The sequence below is a fragment of the Cherax quadricarinatus genome, chromosome 81 (genome assembly GCF_038502225.1).
Source record: "Cherax quadricarinatus isolate ZL_2023a chromosome 81, ASM3850222v1, whole genome shotgun sequence".
NCBI classification, from domain to species: Eukaryota; Metazoa; Arthropoda; class Malacostraca; order Decapoda; family Parastacidae; genus Cherax; species Cherax quadricarinatus.
In genome coordinates, this window is record NC_091372.1 from 13,025,795 (window position 1) to 13,046,951 (window position 21,157).

The following is a 21,157-nucleotide window of genomic DNA, read 5'->3' on the forward strand; positions in this document are numbered from 1 at the left end:
TAACATGTACTGGTAGTGTTACAAGTATACTAACATGTACTGGTAGTGTTACAAGTGTACTAACATGCACTGGTAGTGTTACAAGTGTACTAACATGTACTGGTAGTGTTACAAGTATACTAACATGTACTGGTAGTGTTACAAGTGTACTAACATGTACTGGTATTGTTACAAGTGCACTAGCATGTACTGGTAGTGTTACAAGTGTAGTAACATGTACTGGTAGTGTTACAAGTATACTAACATGCACTGGTAGTGTTACAAGTGTACTAACATGTACTGGTAGTGTTACAAGTGTACTAACATGTACTGGTAGTGTTACAAGCATACTAACATGCACTGGTAGTGTTACAAGTGTACTAACATGTACTGGTAGTGTTACAAGTGTACTAACATGTACTGGTAGTGTTACAAGTATACTAACATGCACTGGTAGTGTTACAAGTGTACTAACATGTACTGGTAGTGTTACAAGTGTACTAACATGTACTGGTAGTGTTACAAGTGCACTAGCATGTACTGGTAGTGTTACAAGTGTAGTAACATGTACTGGTAGTGTTACAAGTGTACTAACATGTACTGGTAGTGTTAAAAGTGCACTAGCATGTATTGGTAGTGTTACAAGTGTACTAACATGTACTGGTAGTGTTACAAGTGTACTAACATGTACTGGTAGTGTTAAAAGTGCACTAGCATGTACTGGTAGTGTTACAAGTGTAGTAACATGTACTGGTAGTGTTACAAGTGTACTAACATGTACTGGTAGTGTTACAAGTGTACTAACATGTACTGGTAGTGTTACAAGTGTACTAACATGTACTGGTAGTGTTACAAGTGCATTAGCATGTACTGGTAGTGTTACAAGTGTACTAACATGTACTGGTAGTGTTACAAGTGAACTAACATGTACTGGTAGTATTACAGGTGTATTAACACGTACTGGTAGTGTTACAAGTGTAATAACATGTACTGGTAGTGTTGCAAGTGTACTAACATGTACTGGTAGTGTTAAAAGTGCACTAGCATGTATTGGTAGTGTTACAAGTGTACTAACATGTACGGGTAGTGTTACAAGTGTACTAACATGTACTGGTAGTTTTACAAGTGCACTAGCATGTATTGGTAGTATTACAAGTGTACTAACATGTACTGGTAGTGTTACAAGTGCACTAGCATGTATTGGTAGTGTTACAAGTCTACTAAGATGTACTGGTAGTGTTACAAGTATACTAACATGTACTGGTAGTGTTACAAGTGTACTAACATGTACTGGTAGTGTTACAAGTGTACTAACATGTACTGGTAGTGTTACAAGTGTACTAACATGTACTGGTAGTGTTACAAGTGTACTAACATGTAGTGGTAGTGTTACAAGTGTACTAACATGTACTGGTAGTGTTACAAGTGTACTAACATGTAGTGGTAGTGTTACAAGTGTACTAACATGTACTGGTAGTGTTACAAGTGTACTAACATGTACTGGTAGTGTTACAAGTGTACTAACATGTACTGGTAGTGTTACAAGTGTACTAACATGTACTGGTAGTGTTACAAGTGTACTAACATGTACTGGTAGTGTTACAAGTGTACTAACATGTACTGGTAGTGTTACAAGTGTACTAACATGTACTGGTAGTGTTACAAGTGTACTAACATGTACTAGCCACATTAATTAACAATAATAATAATGTTGACAGGGGTGGAGATGGGGGAGTCAGTAGCGAGGAAGAGGATGATCATCACGGTAGAGATGATACATGACTCTGCCATAGCCATCATTCATGGTGTACCGGTAACTATCTCTCAGTAATAACACTTACTTGGGGGGGGAGACACAGGTAACACTTCAGTACCTTCTGATGGTTTTAAGGTGGTAGATAAGCTTAACCTTGACCCGAGTTTTAAGGTGGTAGATAAGCTTAACCTTGACCCGAGTTTTAAGGTGGTAGATAAGCTTAACCTTGACCCGAGTTTTAAGGTGGTAGATAAGCTTAACCTTGACCCGAGTTTTAAGGTGGTAGATAAGCTTAACCTTGACCCGAGTTTTAAGGTGATAGATAAGCTTAACCTTGACCCGAGTTTTAAGGTGGTAGATAAGCTTAACCTTGACCCGAATTTTAAGGTGGTAGATAAGCTTAACCTTGACCCGAGTTTTAAGGTGGTAGATAAGCTTAACCTTGACCCGAGTTTTAAGGTGGTAGATAAGCTTAACCTTGACCCGAGTTTTAAGGTGGTAGATAAGCTTAACCTTGACCCGAGTTCCTCTCCAGTGTGGAGGCTTCTTTCTGACATGTTCCCTTTGATAAATGAGGATATATATACACTGCCAGGTGTATGTCTCAGTGTATATACACAGAGGTGTATGTATCTCAAGAGTATATACACTCAGAGGTGTATGTTTTTCAGTGTATATAGACTGAGAGGTGTATGTCTGTGTGTATATACACTGGTAGTTTACATTAATCACTATTTTATTCTTGACTGGTGGTATACAGGTGACATACAGTCACCTGTATAGTAGACTTTAAACCCCATTAACCAACTAACCAGACTTAATGACTGGTGTATAATATACACCGTCCTCTAGTGAATAATGTTTATTAGGGTTATTATTCATAATATACATCGACCTCTGATGGTGAGGCCTAAGGGAGGGATGTTGATACATATGTAACATTTATGTAATGTATATATTCGTGTAATATATATTCTCTATCACTACTATTAATCACCATTATCATCATTTATCACCATATTATTAATATATATTACCACTATTAATCACCATTATCATCATTTATCAACATTATTAATATATATTACCACTATTAATCACCATTATCATCATTTATCACCATTATTATTAACATATATTACCACTATTAATCGCCATTATTTTCTTGTACATTAAGGTGTCAATACATAACTGTAGTGAGATGGTGAGTAATATTGGTGTAGTGACATTGATGGTGATCCACCCAGCTACCGCCCACATCCTGCGTACTTACCACCACCCATCCCACGCCCACGCCGGCCCACTACAACGCTTCCTCACCACCCTGCAGTATGGGCGGCTCCTCCTCGTCACTGCCTCAGTTAGTAACTTATATCTCTCTTAATACCAGGGTTGTTCTACCAGCTTGAGTCTTAATACCAGGGTTGTTCTACCAGCTTGAGTCTTAATACCAGGATTGTTCTACCAGCTTGAGTCTTAATACCAGGGTTGTTCTACCAGCTTGAGTCTTAATACCAGGGTTGTTCTACCAGCTTCAGTCTTAATACCAGGGTTGTTCTACCAGCTTGAGTCTTAATACCAGGGTTGTTCTACCAGCTTCAGTCTTAATACCAGGGTTGTTCTACCAGCTTGAGTCTTAATACCAGGGTTGTTCTACCAGCTTCAGTCTTAATACCAGGGTTGTTCTACCAGCTTCAGTCTTAATACCAGGGTTGTTCTACCAGCTTGAGTCTTAATACCAGGGTTGTTCTACCAGCTTCAGTCTTAATACCAGGGTTGTTCTACCAGCTTCAGTCTTAATACCAGGGTTGTTCTACCAGCTTGAGTCTTAATACCAGGATTGTTCTACCAGCTTGAGTCTTAATACCAGGGTTGTTCTACCAGCTTCAGTCTTAATACCAGGGTTGTTCTACCAGCTTCAGTCTTAATACCAGGGTTGTTCTACCAGCTTGAGTCTTAATACCAGGGTTGTTCTACCAGCTTCAGTTTTAATACCAGGGTTGTTCTACCAGCTTCAGTTTTAATACCAGGGTTGTTCTACCAGCTTCAGTTTTAATACCAGGGTTGTTCTACCAGCTTCAGTCTTAATACCAGGGTTGTTCTACCAGCTTGAGTCTTAATACCAGGATTGTTCTACCAGCTTGAGTCTTAATACCAGGGTTGTTCTACCAGCTTCAGTCTTAATACCAGGGTTGTTCTACCAGCTTCAGTCTTAATACCAGAGTTGTTCTACCAGCTTGAGTCTTAATACCAGGGTTGTTCTACCAGCTTCAGTTTTAATACCAGGGTTGTTCTACCAGCTTCAGTTTTAATACCAGGGTTGTTCTACCAGCTTGAGTCTTAATACCAGGGTTGTTCTACCAGCTTCAGTCTTAATACCAGGGTTGTTCTACCAGCTTCAGTCTTAATAACAGGGTTGTTCTACCAGCTTCAGTCTTAATACCAGGGTTGTTCTACCAGCTTCAGACTTAATACCAGGGTTGTTCTACAAGCTTCAGTCTTAATACCAGGGTTGTTCTACCAACTTCACAGTCTTAATACCAGGGTTGTTCTACCAGCTTCAGTCTTAATACCAGGGTTGTTCTACCAGCTTCAGTCTTAATCCCAGGGTTGTTCTACAAGCTTCAGTCTTAATACCAGGGTTGTTCTACAAGCTTCAGTCTTAATCCCAGGGTTGTTCTACCAGCTTCAGTCTTAATACCAGGGTTGTTCTACCATCTTCAGTCTTAATCCCAGGGTTGTTCTACAAGCTTCAGTCTTAATACCAGGGTTGTTCTACCAGCTTCAGTCTTAATACCAGGGTTGTTCTACCAACTTCACAGTCTTAATACCAGGGTTGTTCTACAAGCTTCAGTCTTAATACCAGGGTTGTTCTACCAACTTCACAGTCTTAATAACAGGGTTGTTCTACCAGCTTCAGTCTTAATACCAGGGTTGTTCTACCAACTTCACAGTCTTAATACCAGGGTTGTTCTACAAGCTTCAGTCTTAATACCAGGGTTGTTCTACCAACTTCACAGTCTTAATACCAGGGTTGTTCTACCAACTTCACAGTCTTAATACCAGGGTTGTTCTACCAGCTTCAGTCTTAATACCAGGGTTGTTCTACCAGCTTCAGTCTTAATCCCAGGGTTGTTCTACCAGCTTCAGTCTTAATCCCAGGGTTGTTCTACAAGCTTCAGTCTTAATCCCAGGGTTGTTCTACAAGCTTCAGTCTTAATACCAGGGTTGTTCTACCAGCTTCAGTCTTAATACCAGGGTTGTTCTACCAGCTTCAGTCTTAATACCAGAGTTGTTCTACCAGCTTCAGTCTTAATAACAGGGTTGTTCTACCAGCTTCAGTCTTAATCCCAGGGTTGTTCTACCAGCTTCAGTCTTAATCTCAGGGTTGTTCTACCAGCTTCAGTCTTAATACCAGGGTTGTTCTACCAGCTTGAGTCTTAATACCAGGGTTGTTCTACCAGCTTCAGTCTTAATACCAGGGTTGTTCTACCAGCTTCAGTCTTAATACCAGGGTTGTTCTACCAGCTTCAGTCTTAATACCAGGGTTGTTCTACCAGCTTCAGTCTTAATACCAGAGTTGTTCTACCAGCTTCAGTCTTAATACCAGGGTTGTTCTACCAGCTTCAGTCTTAATACCAGAGTTGTTCTACCAGCTTCAGTCTTATTCCCAGGGTTGTTCTACCAGCTTCAGTCTTAATCTCAGGGTTGTTCTACCAGCTTCAGTCTTAATCTCAGGGTTGTTCTACCAGCTTCAGTTTTAATCCCAGGATTGTTCTACCAGCTTCAGTCTTAATACCAGGGTTGTTCTACCAACTTCACAGTCTTAATACCAAGGTTGTTCTACCAACTTCACAGTCTTAATACCAGGGTTGTTCTACCAACTTCACAGTCTTAATACCAGGGTTGTTCTACCAACTTCACAGTCTTAATACCAGGGTTGTTCTACCGGCTTCACAGTCTTAATATCAGGGTTGTTCTACCAACTTCACAGTCTTAATACCAGGGTTGTTCTACCGGCTTCAGTCTTAATATCAGGGTTGTTCTACCAGCTTCAGTCTTAATACCAGGGTTGTTCTACCAGCTTCACAGTCTTAATACCAGGGTTGTTCTACCAGCTTCACAGTCTTAATACCAGGGTTGTTCTACCGGCTTCAGTCTTAATATCAGGGTTGTTCTACCGGCTTCAGTCTTAATATCAGGGTTGTTCTACCGGCTTCAGTCTTAATACCAGGGTTGTTCTACCGGCTTCAGTCTTAATATCAGGGTTGTTCTACCGGCTTCAGTCTTAATATCAGGGTTGTTCTACCGGCTTCAGTCTTAATACCAGGGTTGTTCTACCAGCTTCACAGTCTTAATACCAGGGTTGTTCTACCAGCTTCACAGTCTTAATACCAGGGTTGTTCTACCGGCTTCAGTCTTAATATCAGGGTTGTTCTACCGGCTTCAGTCTTAATATCAGGGTTGTTCTACCGGCTTCAGTCTTAATACCAGGGTTGTTCTACCGGCTTCAGTCTTAATATCAGGGTTGTTCTACCAGCTTCACAGTCTTAATATCAGGGTTGTTCTACCGGCTTCAGTCTTAATATCAGGGTTGTTCTACCAGCTTCACAGTCTTAATATCAGGGTTGTTCTACCGGCTTCAGTCTTAATATCAGGGTTGTTCTACCGGCTTCAGTCTTAATATCAGGGTTGTTCTACCAGCTTCACAGTCTTAATATCAGGGTTGTTCTACCGGCTTCAGTCTTAATATCAGGGTTGTTCTACCGGCTTCAGTCTTAATATCAGGGTTGTTCTACCAGCTTCAGTCTTAATCCCAGGATTGTTCTACCGGCTTCAGTCTTAATATCAGGGTTGTTCTACCAGCTTTACAGTCTTAATATCAGGGTTGTTCTACCAGCTTCACAGTCTTAATATCAGGGTTGTTCTACCAGCTTCACAGTCATAATATCAGGGTTGTTCTACCAGCTTCACAGTCTTAATCTCAGGGTTGTTCTACCAGCTTCAGTCTTAATATCAGGGTTGTTTTACCAGCTTCACAGTCTTAATATCAGGGTTGTTCTACCAGCTTCACAGTCTTAATATCAGGGTTGTTCTACCAGCTTCACAGTCTTAATCCCAGGGTTGTTCTACCAGCTTCACAGTCTTAATATCAGGGTTGTTCTACCAGCTTCACAGTCTTAATACCAGGGTTGTTCTACCAGCTTCAGTCTTAATATCAGGGTTGTTCTACCAGCTTCACAGTCTTAATATCAGGGTTGTTCTACCAGCTTCACAGTCTTAATATCAGGGTTGTTCTACCAGCTTCACAGTCTTAATACCAGGGTTGTTCTACCAGCTTCACAGTCTTAATATCAGGGTTGTTCTACCAGCTTCACAGTCTTAATACCATGGTTGTTCTACCAGCTTCACAGTCTTAATACCAGGGTTGTTCTACCAGCTTCACAGTCTTAATACCATGGTTGTTCTACCAGCTTCACAGTCTTAATACCAGGGTTGTTCTACCAGCTTCACAGTCTTAATATCAGGGTTGTTCTACCAGCTTCACAGTCTTAATACCATGGTTGTTCTACCAGCTTCACAGTCTTAATACCAGGGTTGTTCTACCAGCTTCACAGTCTTAATATCAGGGTTGTTCTACCAGCTTCACAGTCTTAATACCAGGGTTGTTCTACCAGCTTCACAGTCTTAATACCAGGGTTGTTCTACCAGCTTCACAGTCTTAATACCAGGGTTGTTCTACCAGCTTCACAGTCTTAATATCAGGGTTGTTCTACCAGCTTCACAGTCTTAATATCAGGGTTGTTCTACCAGCTTCACAGTCTTAATACCAGGGTTGTTCTACCAGCTTCAGTCTTAATATCAGGGTTGTTCTACCAGCTTCACAGTCTTAATATCAGGGTTGTTCTACCAGCTTCACAGTCTTAATATCAGGGTTGTTCTACCAGCTTCACAGTCTTAATACCAGGGTTGTTCTACCAGCTTCACAGTCTTAATATCAGGGTTGTTCTACCAGCTTCACAGTCTTAATACCATGGTTGTTCTACCAGCTTCACAGTCTTAATACCAGGGTTGTTCTACCAGCTTCACAGTCTTAATACCATGGTTGTTCTACCAGCTTCACAGTCTTAATACCAGGGTTGTTCTACCAGCTTCACAGTCTTAATATCAGGGTTGTTCTACCAGCTTCACAGTCTTAATACCATGGTTGTTCTACCAGCTTCACAGTCTTAATACCAGGGTTGTTCTACCAGCTTCACAGTCTTAATATCAGGGTTGTTCTACCAGCTTCACAGTCTTAATACCAGGGTTGTTCTACCAGCTTCACAGTCTTAATACCAGGGTTGTTCTACCAGCTTCACAGTCTTAATACCAGGGTTGTTCTACCAGCTTCACAGTCTTAATATCAGGGTTGTTCTACCAGCTTCACAGTCTCAACTTTCCAGCGTCCTCTTAACTTTGAAATGCCATTTTTTTAAGTTGGGTTTAAGTCCGGGTGACTTTTGTTATGTTAAAATGTTTTTAACTTAAACTCGGTTAGATTAATTTGATTTTTAAGTTAGGTATTCCAACTAGTAGTCTTGAAGAGTGACTTAGAAATGGTCTCTAGTCTTCATTGGCTGTTATTATTATTATTATTATTATTATTATTATTATTATTATTATTATTATTATTATTATTATTATTATTATTATTATCACTGTTATTATGATGAATGGTGCTTCAGTAGCAGACGGAGGATGGAGTCTTCAGTGTGTTAATATTATTAACTGTGTTTCTGGACAGGTGTTGTGGATGGAGGATAGTGTGAAGGAGATATTGACACAGCTGGGAGCTACCATACCCCATGTGCCTAGGTGGGAGAGGGCAGTGTGGGTGTGGATGGGCGTTGTGGGTGGCGGTACATTGGCCCAGATGGCTGCTTCTTCTCACTTCCTAGTCCACCAGCGTGCCTTCCTTGAAGTATTATTACCCAGGACCCCAGGTAGTGGTGGTGGTGGTGATGGTAGTACTGGTAGCAGTGTGGTGATGGCAGTAATGATGGTAGTGGTGTGGTGATGGTAGTAGTGGTAGTGGTGTGCTGATGGGTTGTCAATAGGTTCCTGAGTGACTTGTGTGGAAGATCACTGATAGCTCTGCATGGAATTTATTGATTCTCGTTAGGTGTGTGTCCCACGCCTGGTTCCACCCATGTCTCAGCCAAAACTGACTCTCTAGTCACTCAAGCCAGCAGACCTTGCAATACTGGGGTCAAGATGAGACCCCTACATACCCCAAGCCGTGGGAGCACTAACGTCTGTTTGTGGGATACATGAAGGGTCATGCATGACAAGTACACACTACTGACAGCTCATATCATGCTATGGCATGTCGACCTCATCATGCAGACAGTAACTAACACAGTATGAGGCAGACACAATGATTTTCTACGGTGCGAGGGATGTTGTACAACAAGAGAATATGTATCATACTCTTAAAGCATAATGAATCATGGTGGATAATTTAAAAAGTAAAGGAGCTTGATCAGTCGGTGTTCAGGCGGTCACTGGGTTTTGAGGAAATTATACAAGAATAAAAGTACTGAGAGGATGTGAATCAATGTACTAGGAAAAATGATAGTGAAAAATGAACAGGAGGCCTGGTCTCAGACCGGGCCGCGGGGGCGTTGACCCCCGGAACTCTCTCCAGGTAAACTCCAGGTATATGGATATGAGAGTGCAAGAATATGAGAGTCTTGCAGAGACTCTCATGTTCTTGCACTCTCATTTATAAATAAATTGCACTAATCATTTATAAATAAATTGACATGAATACAAACATGAAAAAATGGGTTATAAATGTTAAGTTATTTACACAATATGACATGATAATGTGAGGTGAGTGAAACATCAGTTACGAACTGACACAGTCAAAAATAACAAGGTATAAAAAACTACAAATTGTAAAATACTGACTTAAAATAACTATTTATCTATACAAGTCACTAACATTTAACCCCAACTGTGCTGAGGTAAAATTGACATATACAGAATGTTCATCTGATCTATCAGTCAGTAACACCGGCTAACACTTTCCCTGACTGACACCAATCAACATTAGTGGTTTTGACTGAGACCTGACGTGTCTTCGTCACTCGTCGTGTCCCTAAGGAGCAACCACAGCCGGGACGTGTATAACTATAATAACTTCACCATAATACAATTTTTGTACGAAGGTGAATGACATTTAGGTGTACATGCAGAAAGCCCCTTAATATACAAAACATTTCGGGAAAACTTAACACTAACTTAATAAGACAACAATATAAGTAATTTTATACATACAGTCACTTGAGTGAGTGTCAGTATAAATATAGAAGTTGCGATGATTACAAGCGAATTGAATATTCTGTTAGTACATGCTAAATGGCTTTTATCAAGTTTAATTGTTTAAGGAATTACAGGTTTGATTATTATTATTATATTAACATAAAGTGGACACACTCAATGTTTTAATGTTTGAGAGGAATACAGATATTGAGAATATCAGTCAGGTGGATAGAAGTAGAAGGTACTGGGTCAGGATGGTCCAAGTGTGGTTCACCAGTCTGGATGGCAGAAGTCTGGTTCACCAGTCTGGATGGCAGAAGTCTGGTTCACCAGTCTGGATGGCAGAAGTCTGGTTCACCAGTCTGGATGGCAGAAGTCTGGTTCACCAGTCTGGATGGCAGAAGTCTGGTTCACCAGTCTGGATGGCAGAAGTCTGGTTCACCAGTCTGGATGGCAGAAGTCTGGTTCATCAGTCTGGATGGCAGAAGTCTGGTTCACCAGTCTGGATGGCAGAAGTCTGGTTCACCAGTCTGGATGGCAGAAGTCTGGTTCACCAGTCTGGATGGCAGAAGTCTGGTTCACCAGTCTGGATGGCAGAAGTCTGGTTCACCAGTCTGGATGGCAGAAGTCTGGTTCACCAGTCTGGATGGCAGAAGTCTGGTTCATCAGTCTGGATGGCAGAAGTCTGGTTCACCAGTCTGGATGGCAGAAGTCTGGTTCACCAGTCTGGATGGCAGAAGTCTGGTTCACCAGTCTGGATGGCAGAAGTCTGGTTCACCAGTCTGGATGGCAGAAGTCTGGTTCACCAGTCTGGATGGCAGAAGTCTGGTTCATCAGTCTGGATGGCAGAAGTCTGGTTCACCAGTCTGGATGGCAGAAGTCTGGTTCACCAGTCTGGATGGCAGAAGTCTGGTTCACCAGTCTGGATGGCAGAAGTCTGGTTCACCAGTCTGGATGGCAGAAGTCTGGTTCATCAGTCTGGATGGCAGAAGTCTGGTTCACCAGTCTGGATGGCAGAAGTCTGGTTCACCAGTCTGGATGGCAGAAGTCTGGTTCACCAGTCTGGATGGCAGAAGTCTGGTTCACCAGTCTGGATGGCAGAAGTCTGGTTCACCAGTCTGGATGGCAGAAGTCTGGTTCACCAGTCTGGATGGCAGAAGTCTGGTTCACCAGTCTGGATGGCAGAAGTCTGGTTCACCAGTCTGGATGGCAGAAGTCTGGTTCACCAGTCTGGATGGCAGAAGTCTGGTTCACCAGTCTGGATGGCAGAAGTCTGGTTCACCAGTCTGGATGGCAGAAGTCTGGTTCACCAGTCTGGATGGCAGAAGTCTGGTTCACCAGTCTGGATGGCAGAAGTCTGGTTCACCAGTCTGGATGGCAGAAGTCTGGTTCACCAGTCTGGATGGCAGAAGTCTGGTTCACCAGTCTGGATGGCAGAAGTCTGGTTCACCAGTCTGGATGGCAGAAGTCTGGTTCACCAGTCTGGATGGCAGAAGTCTGGTTCACCAGTCTGGATGGCAGAAGTCTGGTTCATCAGTCTGGATGGCAGAAGTCTGGTTCACCAGTCTGGATGGCAGAAGTCTGGTTCATCAGTCTGGATGGCAGAAGTCTGGTTCATCAGTCTGGATCATCAGTCTGGTTCATCAGTCTGGATCATCAGTCTGGATCATCAGTCTGGATCATCAGTCTGGTTCATCAGTCTGGATCATCAGTCTGGATCATCAGTCTGGATCATCAGTCTGGTTCATCAGTCTGGATCATCAGTCTGGTTCATCAGTCTGGTTCCTGCCTCCACTGCATCACTTGTTAGACTATTCCACTTCCTGACAACTCTATGACTGAAGAAATACTACCTAGCATCCCTCTGACTCGTCTGAGTCTAGCTTCCAACTGTGACCCTTTATTTCTGTGTCCCCTCTCTGGAACATCCTGTCTCTGTCCACCTTATCTATTCCACGCAGTATTTTATATGTCGTTATCATGTCTCTCCTGGCCCTCCTGTCCTCCAGCGCCGTCAGGCCGATTTCCCTCAACCTTTCTTCGTAGGGCATTCCCCTGAGCTCCGGAACTAACCTTGTTGCAAGCCTTTGCACTTTCTCTAATTTCTTGACGTGCTTGACCAGGTGTGGGTTCCAGACTGGTGCTGCACACTCCAGTATGGGCCTGACGTACACAGTGTACAGTGTCTTGAACGATTCCTTACTAAGGTATCGAAAAGTATTATCAGGTTTGCCAGGCGCCCATATGCTGCAGCAGTTATCTGGTTGATGCGTGCTTCCAGAGACGTGTTCGGTGTTATGCTCACCCCAAGATCTTTCTCCTTCAGTGAGGTTTGCAGTTTTTGGCCACCTAGACTATACTCTGTCTGCGGTCTTTTTTGCCCTTCTCCAATCTTCATGACTTTGCATTTGGCATGGTTGAATTCGAGAAGCCAATTGATGGACCACGTGTGTAAGTGGTGGTGGTGATGATGGTAGTGATGGTGGTACTGATTGTGGTAGTGATGGTGGTAGTGATGGCCGTAGTGATGGAGGTAATGATGGCGGTGGTGATGGTGATAGTGATGGTGGTAGTGATGGTGGTAGTGATGGTAGTGATGGTGGTAGTGATGGTGATAGTGATGGTGATGGTGGTAGTGATAGTGATGGTGATAGTGATGGTGGTAGTGATGGTGATAGTGATGGTGGTAGTGATGGTGATAGTGATGGTGATAGTGATGGTGGTGGTGATAGTGATGGTGGTAGTAATGGTGATAGTGATGGTAGTGATAGTGATGGTGATAGTGATGGTGGTAGTGATGGTGGTAGTGATGGTGATAGTGATGGTGATAGTGATGGTGATAGTGATGGTGGTAGTGATGATGATAGTGATGGTGGTAGTGATGGTGATAGTGATGGTGGTAGTGATAGTGATGGTGATAGTGATGGTAATAGTGATGGTGGTAGTGATAGTGATGGTGATAGTGATGGTGATAGTGATTCTTATGAATATTCCATTTGTAAACATCTCGAATTATATATTAATTTAATTAAAACCACTGTGTAATACAAATATTGACTATATAAGTTCTTATATTGACTATATAAGTGCTTATATTGACTATATAAGTGCTTATATTGACTATATAAGTGCTTATATTGACTATATAAGTTCTTATATTGACTATATAAGTTCTTATATTGACTATATAAGTTCTTATATTGACTATATAAGTGCTTATATTGACTATATAAGTGCTTATATTGACTATATAAGTGCTTATATTGACTATATAAGTGCTTATATTGACTATATAAGTTCTTATATTGACTATATAAGTGCTTATATTCAATATATAAGTTCTTATATTGACTATATAAGTGCTTATATTGACTATATAAGTTCTTATATTGACTATATAAGTGCTTATATTGACTATATAAGTTCTTATATTGACTATATAAGTGCTTATATTGACTATATAAGTTCTTATATTGACTATATAAGTGCTTATATTGACTATATAAGTTCTTATATTGATTATATAAGTGCTTATATTGACTATATAAGTTCTTATATTGACTATATAAGTTCTTATATTGACTATATAAGTTCTTATATTGACTATATAAGTTCTTATATTGACTATATAAGTTCTTATATTGACTATATAAGTGCTTATATATACAAGTAACGTTATGGAAGAGATGATTAATATTGGTGGACCCACATGACAGATGAACCCTGGTGTCCAGGTGTACGCCCACCCAGCGAGGATGGGCGGCGATGGGCGGCACGGGTGGCGCTGTGTACAGCTTACGATGGTTATGGTGACTGGTGTTCCTGCCCGCCACCATCATTACAGACAGCAGCAGCACCCGAAGTAGCACCACCCAGACGAACTTACAGTCACATCTCTCAGGTGAATGAATCTTTCTATTTTCAAAGTCAACTTCAAACATTTCCTAAGATGATAAAGTAGTAGTACTGAAATGTTGGGGGTCAATTGTACTCATTAGAGTACAATGTTTGGTGAGCTCAATGTTCCATTGGTTGTTCTGGAGTCCACTGATGAACTAAGTTGACATTCTACCCTACACACACACACACACACACACACACACACACACACACACACACACACACACACACACACACACACACACACATACATACATACATACATACATATACGTAACAATATATACAAGGAAGCTGAGGGGAGGTTTGTACCCAAGGGTAACAGGAATAATGTAAAAGCCAGGATGAGCCCATGGTTCACCCAAAGGTGCAGGGAGGCAAAAACCAAGTGTGCTAGTGAATGGAAGAAGTATAGAAGGCAAAGAACCCAGGAGGATAAGGAGAGCAGTCGCAGAGCCAGAAATGAATATGCAGAGGTAAGAAGGGAGGCCCAACGACAATATGAAAACGACATAGCAGCGGAACCCAAATCTGACCCGAAGCTGTTGTGCAGCCACATCAGGAGGAAAACAACAGTCAAGGACCAAGTAATCTGGCTAAGGAAGGAAGGAGGAGAGACAACAAGAAACGACCGTGATGTGAGGAACTCAACGTGAGATTCAAAGAAGTGTTCACAGAGGAGACAGAAGGGACTCCAGAAAGACGGAGAGGTGGGGTACACCATGTGTTAGGCACAATACATACAACCGAGGAAGAAGTGAAGAGGCTGCTGAGCGAGCTAGATACCTCAAAGGCGATGGGGCCAGATCACATCTCTCCATGGGTCCTGAGAGAGGGAGCAGAGGCACTATGTGTACCCCTAACAACAATATTCAGCACATCTATCAAAACGGGGAGATTGCCTGAGGTATGGAAGACAGCAAATGTAGTCCCAATTTTTAAAAAAGGAGACAGACATGAAGCACTAAACTACAGACCAGTGTCACTGACATGTATAGTTTGCAAAGTCATAGAGAAGATTATCAGAAGAGTGGTGGAACACCTAGAAAGGAATGAGCTCATCAACAACAGCCAACATGGTTTCAGGGACGGGAAATCCTGTGTCACAAACCTACTGGAGTTCTATGACAGGGTGACAGCAGTAAGACAAGAGAGAGAGGGGTGGGTAGATTGCATTTTCTTGGACTGTAAGAAGGCGTTTGACACAGTTGCACACAAGATATTAGTGCAAAAACTGGAGGACCAGGCAGGGATAACAGGGAAGGCACTACAATGGATCAGGGAATACCTATCAGGAAGGCAGCAGCGAGTCATGGTACGTGGCGAAGTGTCAGAGTGGGCACCTGCGACGAGTTCGTTTCCACAGGGGTCAGTCCTAGGACCTGTGCTGTTTCTGTTATTTGTGAACAACATGACGTAAGGAATAGACTCCGAGGTGTCCCTGTTTGCAGATGATGTGACGTTGATGAGAAGAATTCAATCAGACGAAGACCAGCAAGAACTACGAAGGGATCTGGACAGGCTGCAGGCCGGGTCCAGCAATTGGCTCCTGGAGTTCAACCCCACCAAGTGCAAAGTCATGAAGATTGGGGAAGGGCAAAGAAGACCACAGACTGAGTACAGTCTAGGGGGACAGAGACTACAAACCTCACTCAAGGAAAAAGATCTTGGGGTAAGTATAACACCAGGCACATCTGAGGCGCACATCAACCAAATAACTGCTGCAGCGTATGGTTAGTTAGTTTAATATCTTTATTATGCACCCCATACCCATCCTGTGGGCGGTAGTCAAAAGATTACAGAGGTACATAATGGGTCCAGGGACTGGACCCCAAAGTTATGATAGCTGAACTAGTTACAAAGGTATTGAACTCCAGGTAGATCTGGTCACAATCATGGCAAGTTACAAAGGTAATGAATCAGCATATGGGCGCCTAGCAAACCTAAGAACAGCATTCCACCATCTTAATAAGGGATCGTTCAGGACCCTGTACACTGTGTATGTTAGGCCAATATTGGAGTATGCGGCACCAGTTTGGAACCCACATCTAGCCAAGCACGTAAAGAAACTAGAGAAAGTGCAAAGGTTGGCAATAAGAATAGTCCCAGAGCTAAGGGGTATCTCCTACGAGGAGAGGTTAAGGGAAATCGACCTGACGACATTGGAGGACAGGAGAGATAGGGGGGACATGATAACGACATATAAAATACTGAGAGGAATTGACAAAGTGGCCCGGTGGCCTGGTGGCTAAAGCTCCCGCTTCACACATGGAGGGCTCGGGTTCGATTCCCGGCGGGTGGAAGCATTTCTACGTGTTTCTTTACACCTGTTGTCCTATTCACCTAGCAGCAAATAGGCACCTGGGTGTTAGTCGACTGGTGTGGGTCGCATCCTGGGGGACAAGATTGAGGACCCCAGTGGAAGTAATTTAAACAGTCCTCGATGACGCACTGACTTTCTTGGGTTATCCTGGGTGGCTAACCCTCAGGGGTTAAAGATCCGAACGAAATCTTACCTTATCTTATCTTGACAAAGACAGAACGTTCCAGAGATGGGACACAGGAACAAGGGGACACAGTTGGAAATTGAAGACACAGATGAATCACAGGGAAGTTAGGAAGTATTTCTTCAGCCACATAGTAGTCAGGAAGTGGAATAGTTTGGGAAGAGATATAGTGGAGGCAGGATCCATACATAGCTTTAAGCAGAGGTACGATAAAGCTCATGGTTCAGGGAGTGACCTAGTGGCGACCAGTGAAGAGGCGGGGCCAGGAGCTTGGACTCGACCCCTGCAACCTCAACTAGGTGAGTACACACACACACACATGCACATGCGCGCACACACACACACACACACACACACACACACACACACACACACACACACACACACACACACACACACACACACACAACCACACAACCACAGGGAGATCGACTGGGAAAACCTGGAGCCACATGGGGGTCCCGAAACATGGAGAGCCAAGATGATGGATGTGGTACTTGAAAACCTCATGCATCAACATGTCAGGGACACTACCAGAGAGAGAAGGGAGGATGAGCCAGCAAGACTGGATCTTGTGTTCACCCTGAGCAGTTCAGACACTGAGGACATCACTTACGAGAGGCCCCTTGGAGCTAGCGATCACATGGTTCTGAGTTTTGATTATATAGTAGAGTTACAAGTGAAGAAGGTAACAGGAATTGAATGTGAAAAGCCAAACTATAAAAGGGGGGACTACACAGGTATGAGGAACTTCCTGCAGGAGGTTCAGTGGGACAGAGAACTGGTAGGAAAATCAGTAAACGAGATGATGGAATATGTAACAACAAAATGCAAGGAGGCAGAGGAAAGGTTTGTTCCCAAGGGAAATAGAAATAATAGGAAGACCAAAGCGAGTCCTTGGTTTACCCGAAGGTGTAGGGAGGCAAAAACTAAGTGCACCAGAGAATGGAAAAGGTACAGGAGGCAAAGGACCCAGGAAAATAAGGAGATTAGTAGAAGAGCCAGAAACGAGTATGCACAGATAAGGAGGGAGGCCCAGCGACAGTACGAAAACGACATAGCATCGACAGTCAAATCTGACCCGAAACTGCTGTATAGCCACATTAGGAGGAAGACAACAGTCAAAGACCAGGTGATAAGGCTGAGGAAAGAAGGTGGGGAACTCACAAGAAACGATCAAGAAATATGTGAGGAGCTCAATATGAGATTTAAGGAAGTATTTACAGTGGAGACAGGAAGGCCTCTGGGGGGACAGAACAGAGGGGGACACCAGCAAGGAATATACCAACAAGTGTTGGATGACATACATACAAATGAGGAGGAGGTGAAGAAGCTGCTAAGGGACATCGATACCTCAAAGGCAATGGGACCGGACATCTCCCCGTGGGTGCTTAGAGAGGGAGCGGATATGCTGTGTGTGCCATTTACCACAATCTTCAACACATCCCTGGAAACTGGGCAACTACCTGAGGTATGGAAGACGGCAAATGTAGTTCCCATTTTTAAAAAAAGAAGGCAGAAAAGAGGCACTAAACTATAGACCTGTGTCACTGACATGTATAGTATGCAAAGTTATGGAGAAGATTATCAGGAGGAGAGTGGTGGAGCACCTGGAACGGAACAAGAGTATAAACGCCAACCAGCACGGATTCATGGAAGGCAAATCCTGTGTCACAAACCTTCTGGAGTTTTATGATAAAGTAACAGAAGTAAGACACGAGAGAGAGGGGTGGGTTGATTGCATCTTCTTGGACTGCAAGAAGGCCTTTGACACAGTTCCTCACAAGAGATTAGTGCAGAAGCTAGAGGATCAGGCGCATATAACAGGAAGGGCACTGCAATGGATCAGAGAATACCTGACAGGGAGGCAACAACGAGTCATGGTACGTGATGAGGTATCACAGTGGGCACCTGTGACGAGCAGGGTCCCACAGGGGTCGGTTCTAGGACCAGTGCTATTTTTGGTATATGTGAACATGATGGAAGGGTTAGACTCAGAAGTGTCCCTGTTTGCAGATGATGTGAAGTTAATGAGGAGAATTAAATCAGATGAGGATCAGGCAGGACTTCAAAGAGACCTGGACAGACTGGACACCTGGTCCAGCAACCGGCTTCTCGAATTTAACCCCGCCAAATGCAAAGTCATGAAGATCGGGGAAGGGCACAGAAGACCGCAGACAGAGTATAGGCTAGGTGGCCAAAGATTGCAAACCTCGCTCAAGGAGAAAGGTCTTGGGGTGAGTATAACACCGAGCATGTCTCCGGAAGCACACATCAACCAGATAACTGCTGCAGCATATGGGCGCCTGGCAAACCTGAGAACAGCGTTCCGATACCTTAGTAAGGAATCGTTCAAGACACTGTACACCGTGTACGTCAGGCCCATACTGGAGTATGCAGCACCTGTTTGGAACCCGCACTTGATCAAGCACGTCAAGAAATTAGAGAAAGTGCAAAGGTTTGCGACAAGGTTAGTTCCAGAGCTAAGGGGAATGTCCTATGAAGAAAGGTTAAGGGAAATCGGCCTGACGACACTGGAGGACAGGAGGGTCAGGGGAGACATGATAACGATATATAAAATAATGCGCGGAATAGACAAGGTGGACAAAGACAGGATGTTCCAGGGAGGGGACACAGAAACAAGAGGTCATAATTGGAAGTTGAAGACTCAGATGAGCCAGAGGGATGTTAGGAAGTATTTCTTCAGTCATAGAGTTGTCAGGCAGTGGAATAGCCTAGAAAGTGACGTAGGGGAGGCAGGAACCATACATAGTTTTAAGACCAGGTTTGATAAAGCTCATGGAGCAGGGAGAGAGAGGACCCAGTAGCAACCGGTGAAGAGGCGGGGCCAGGAGCTAAGACTCGACCCCTGCAACCACAAATAGGTGAGTACAAATAGGCGAGTACACACACACACACACACACACACACACACACACACACACACACACACACACACACACACACACACACACACACACACAAGAATCTCAAATATTCTTGGCATGAAGAAAGGTCTCTGGTACACCTCCCTCAAGCGACGCTGAGCGAGATGTAATCTACACTGTGGGGAGAACACTGTGGGGGAACATTGTGTGGGGAACACTGTGAGGAACACTGTGGGAACACTGTGTTGGAACATTGTGTGGGAACAACACTGTGGGAACTACACTGTGGGAACAACACTGTGCGAACAACACTATGGGAGCAACACTTTGGGAACAACACTGTGGTAACAACACTGTGGGAACAGTACACTGTGGGAACAACACTGCGGGAACAGTGCACTGTGGGAACAACACTGTGGGAACAGTGCACTGTGGGAACAACACTGTGGGAGCAACACTGTGGAACAACACTGTGGGAACAGTGCACTGCGGGAACAACACTGTGGGAACAACACTGTGAGAACAGTGCACTGTGGGAGCAACACTGTGGGAACAGTACACTGTGGGAACAACACTGTGGGAACAGTGCACTGTGGGAGCAACACTGTGGGAACAACACTGTGGGAACAGTGCACTGTGGGAACAACACTGTGGGAACAACACTGTGGGAACAGTGCACTGTGGGAACAACACTGTGGGAACAATGCATTGTGGGAGCAACACTGTGGGAACAGTGCACTGTGGGAACAACACTGTGGGAACAGTGCACTGTGGGAACAACACTGTGGGAACAGTGCACTGTGGGAACAACACTGTGGGAACAACACTGTGGGAACTGCACTGTGGGAACAACACTGTGGGAACAACACTGTGGGAACAGTGCACTGTGGGAACAACACTGTGGAAACAGTGCACTGTGGGAACAACACTGTGGGAACAACACTGTGGGAACAGTGCACTGCGGGAACAACACTGTGGGAACAACACTGTGGGAACAGTGCACTGTGGGAACAACACTGTGGGAACAGTGCACTGTGGGAACAGCACTGTGGGAACAACACTGTGGGAACAACACTGTGGGAACTACACTGTGGGAACAGTGCACTGTGGGAACAACACTGTGGGAACAGTGCACTGTGGGAACAACACTGTGGGAACAACACTATGGGAACAGTGCACTTTGGGAACAACACTGTGGGAACAACACTGTGGGAACAACACTGTGGGAACAGTGCACTGTGGGAACAGTGCACTGTGGGAACAGTGCACTGTGGGAACAACACTGTGGGAACAACACTGTGGGAACAACACTGTGGGAACAACACTGTGGGAACAGTGCACTGTGGGAACAACACTGTGGGAACAACACTGTGGGAACAATGTGGGAACAACACTGTGGGAACAGTGCACTGTGGGAACAACACTGTGGGAACAACACTGTGGGAACAACACTGTGGGAACAACACTGTGGGAACAACACTGTGGGAGCAACACTGTGGGAACAACACTGTGGAAACAACACTGTGGGAACAGTGCACTGTGGGAACAACACTGGGAACAGTGCACTGTGGGAACAACACTGTGTGAACAGTGCACTGTGGGAACAACACTGTGGGAACAGTGCACTGTGGGAACAACACTGTGGGAACAGTGCACTGTGGGAACAACACTGTGGGAACAGTGCACTGTGGGAACAACACTGTGGGAACAGTGCACTGTGGGAACAACACTGTGGGAACAGTGCACTGTGGGAACAACACTGTGGGAACAACACTGTGGGAACAGTGCACTGTGGGAACAACACTGTGGGAACAACA

General features: G+C 43.9%; 1 protein-coding gene across 1 annotated transcript in view; it reads left to right on the plus strand.

Moving 5' to 3' along the window:
- LOC128699790 (protein O-linked-mannose beta-1,2-N-acetylglucosaminyltransferase 1-like) overlaps positions 1-21,157 on the plus strand; it is a 44,936-nt gene that overhangs the window by 3,585 nt on the left and 20,194 nt on the right. The window contains exons 2-5 of the mRNA XM_070102456.1: positions 1,698-1,792; positions 2,913-3,095; positions 8,523-8,721; positions 13,762-13,946. Coding sequence (XP_069958557.1) covers positions 1,706-1,792; positions 2,913-3,095; positions 8,523-8,721; positions 13,762-13,946 — 654 coding nt within the window. The 5' untranslated portion in view covers positions 1,698-1,705. The remainder of the gene's footprint in view (positions 1-1,697; positions 1,793-2,912; positions 3,096-8,522; positions 8,722-13,761; positions 13,947-21,157) is intronic.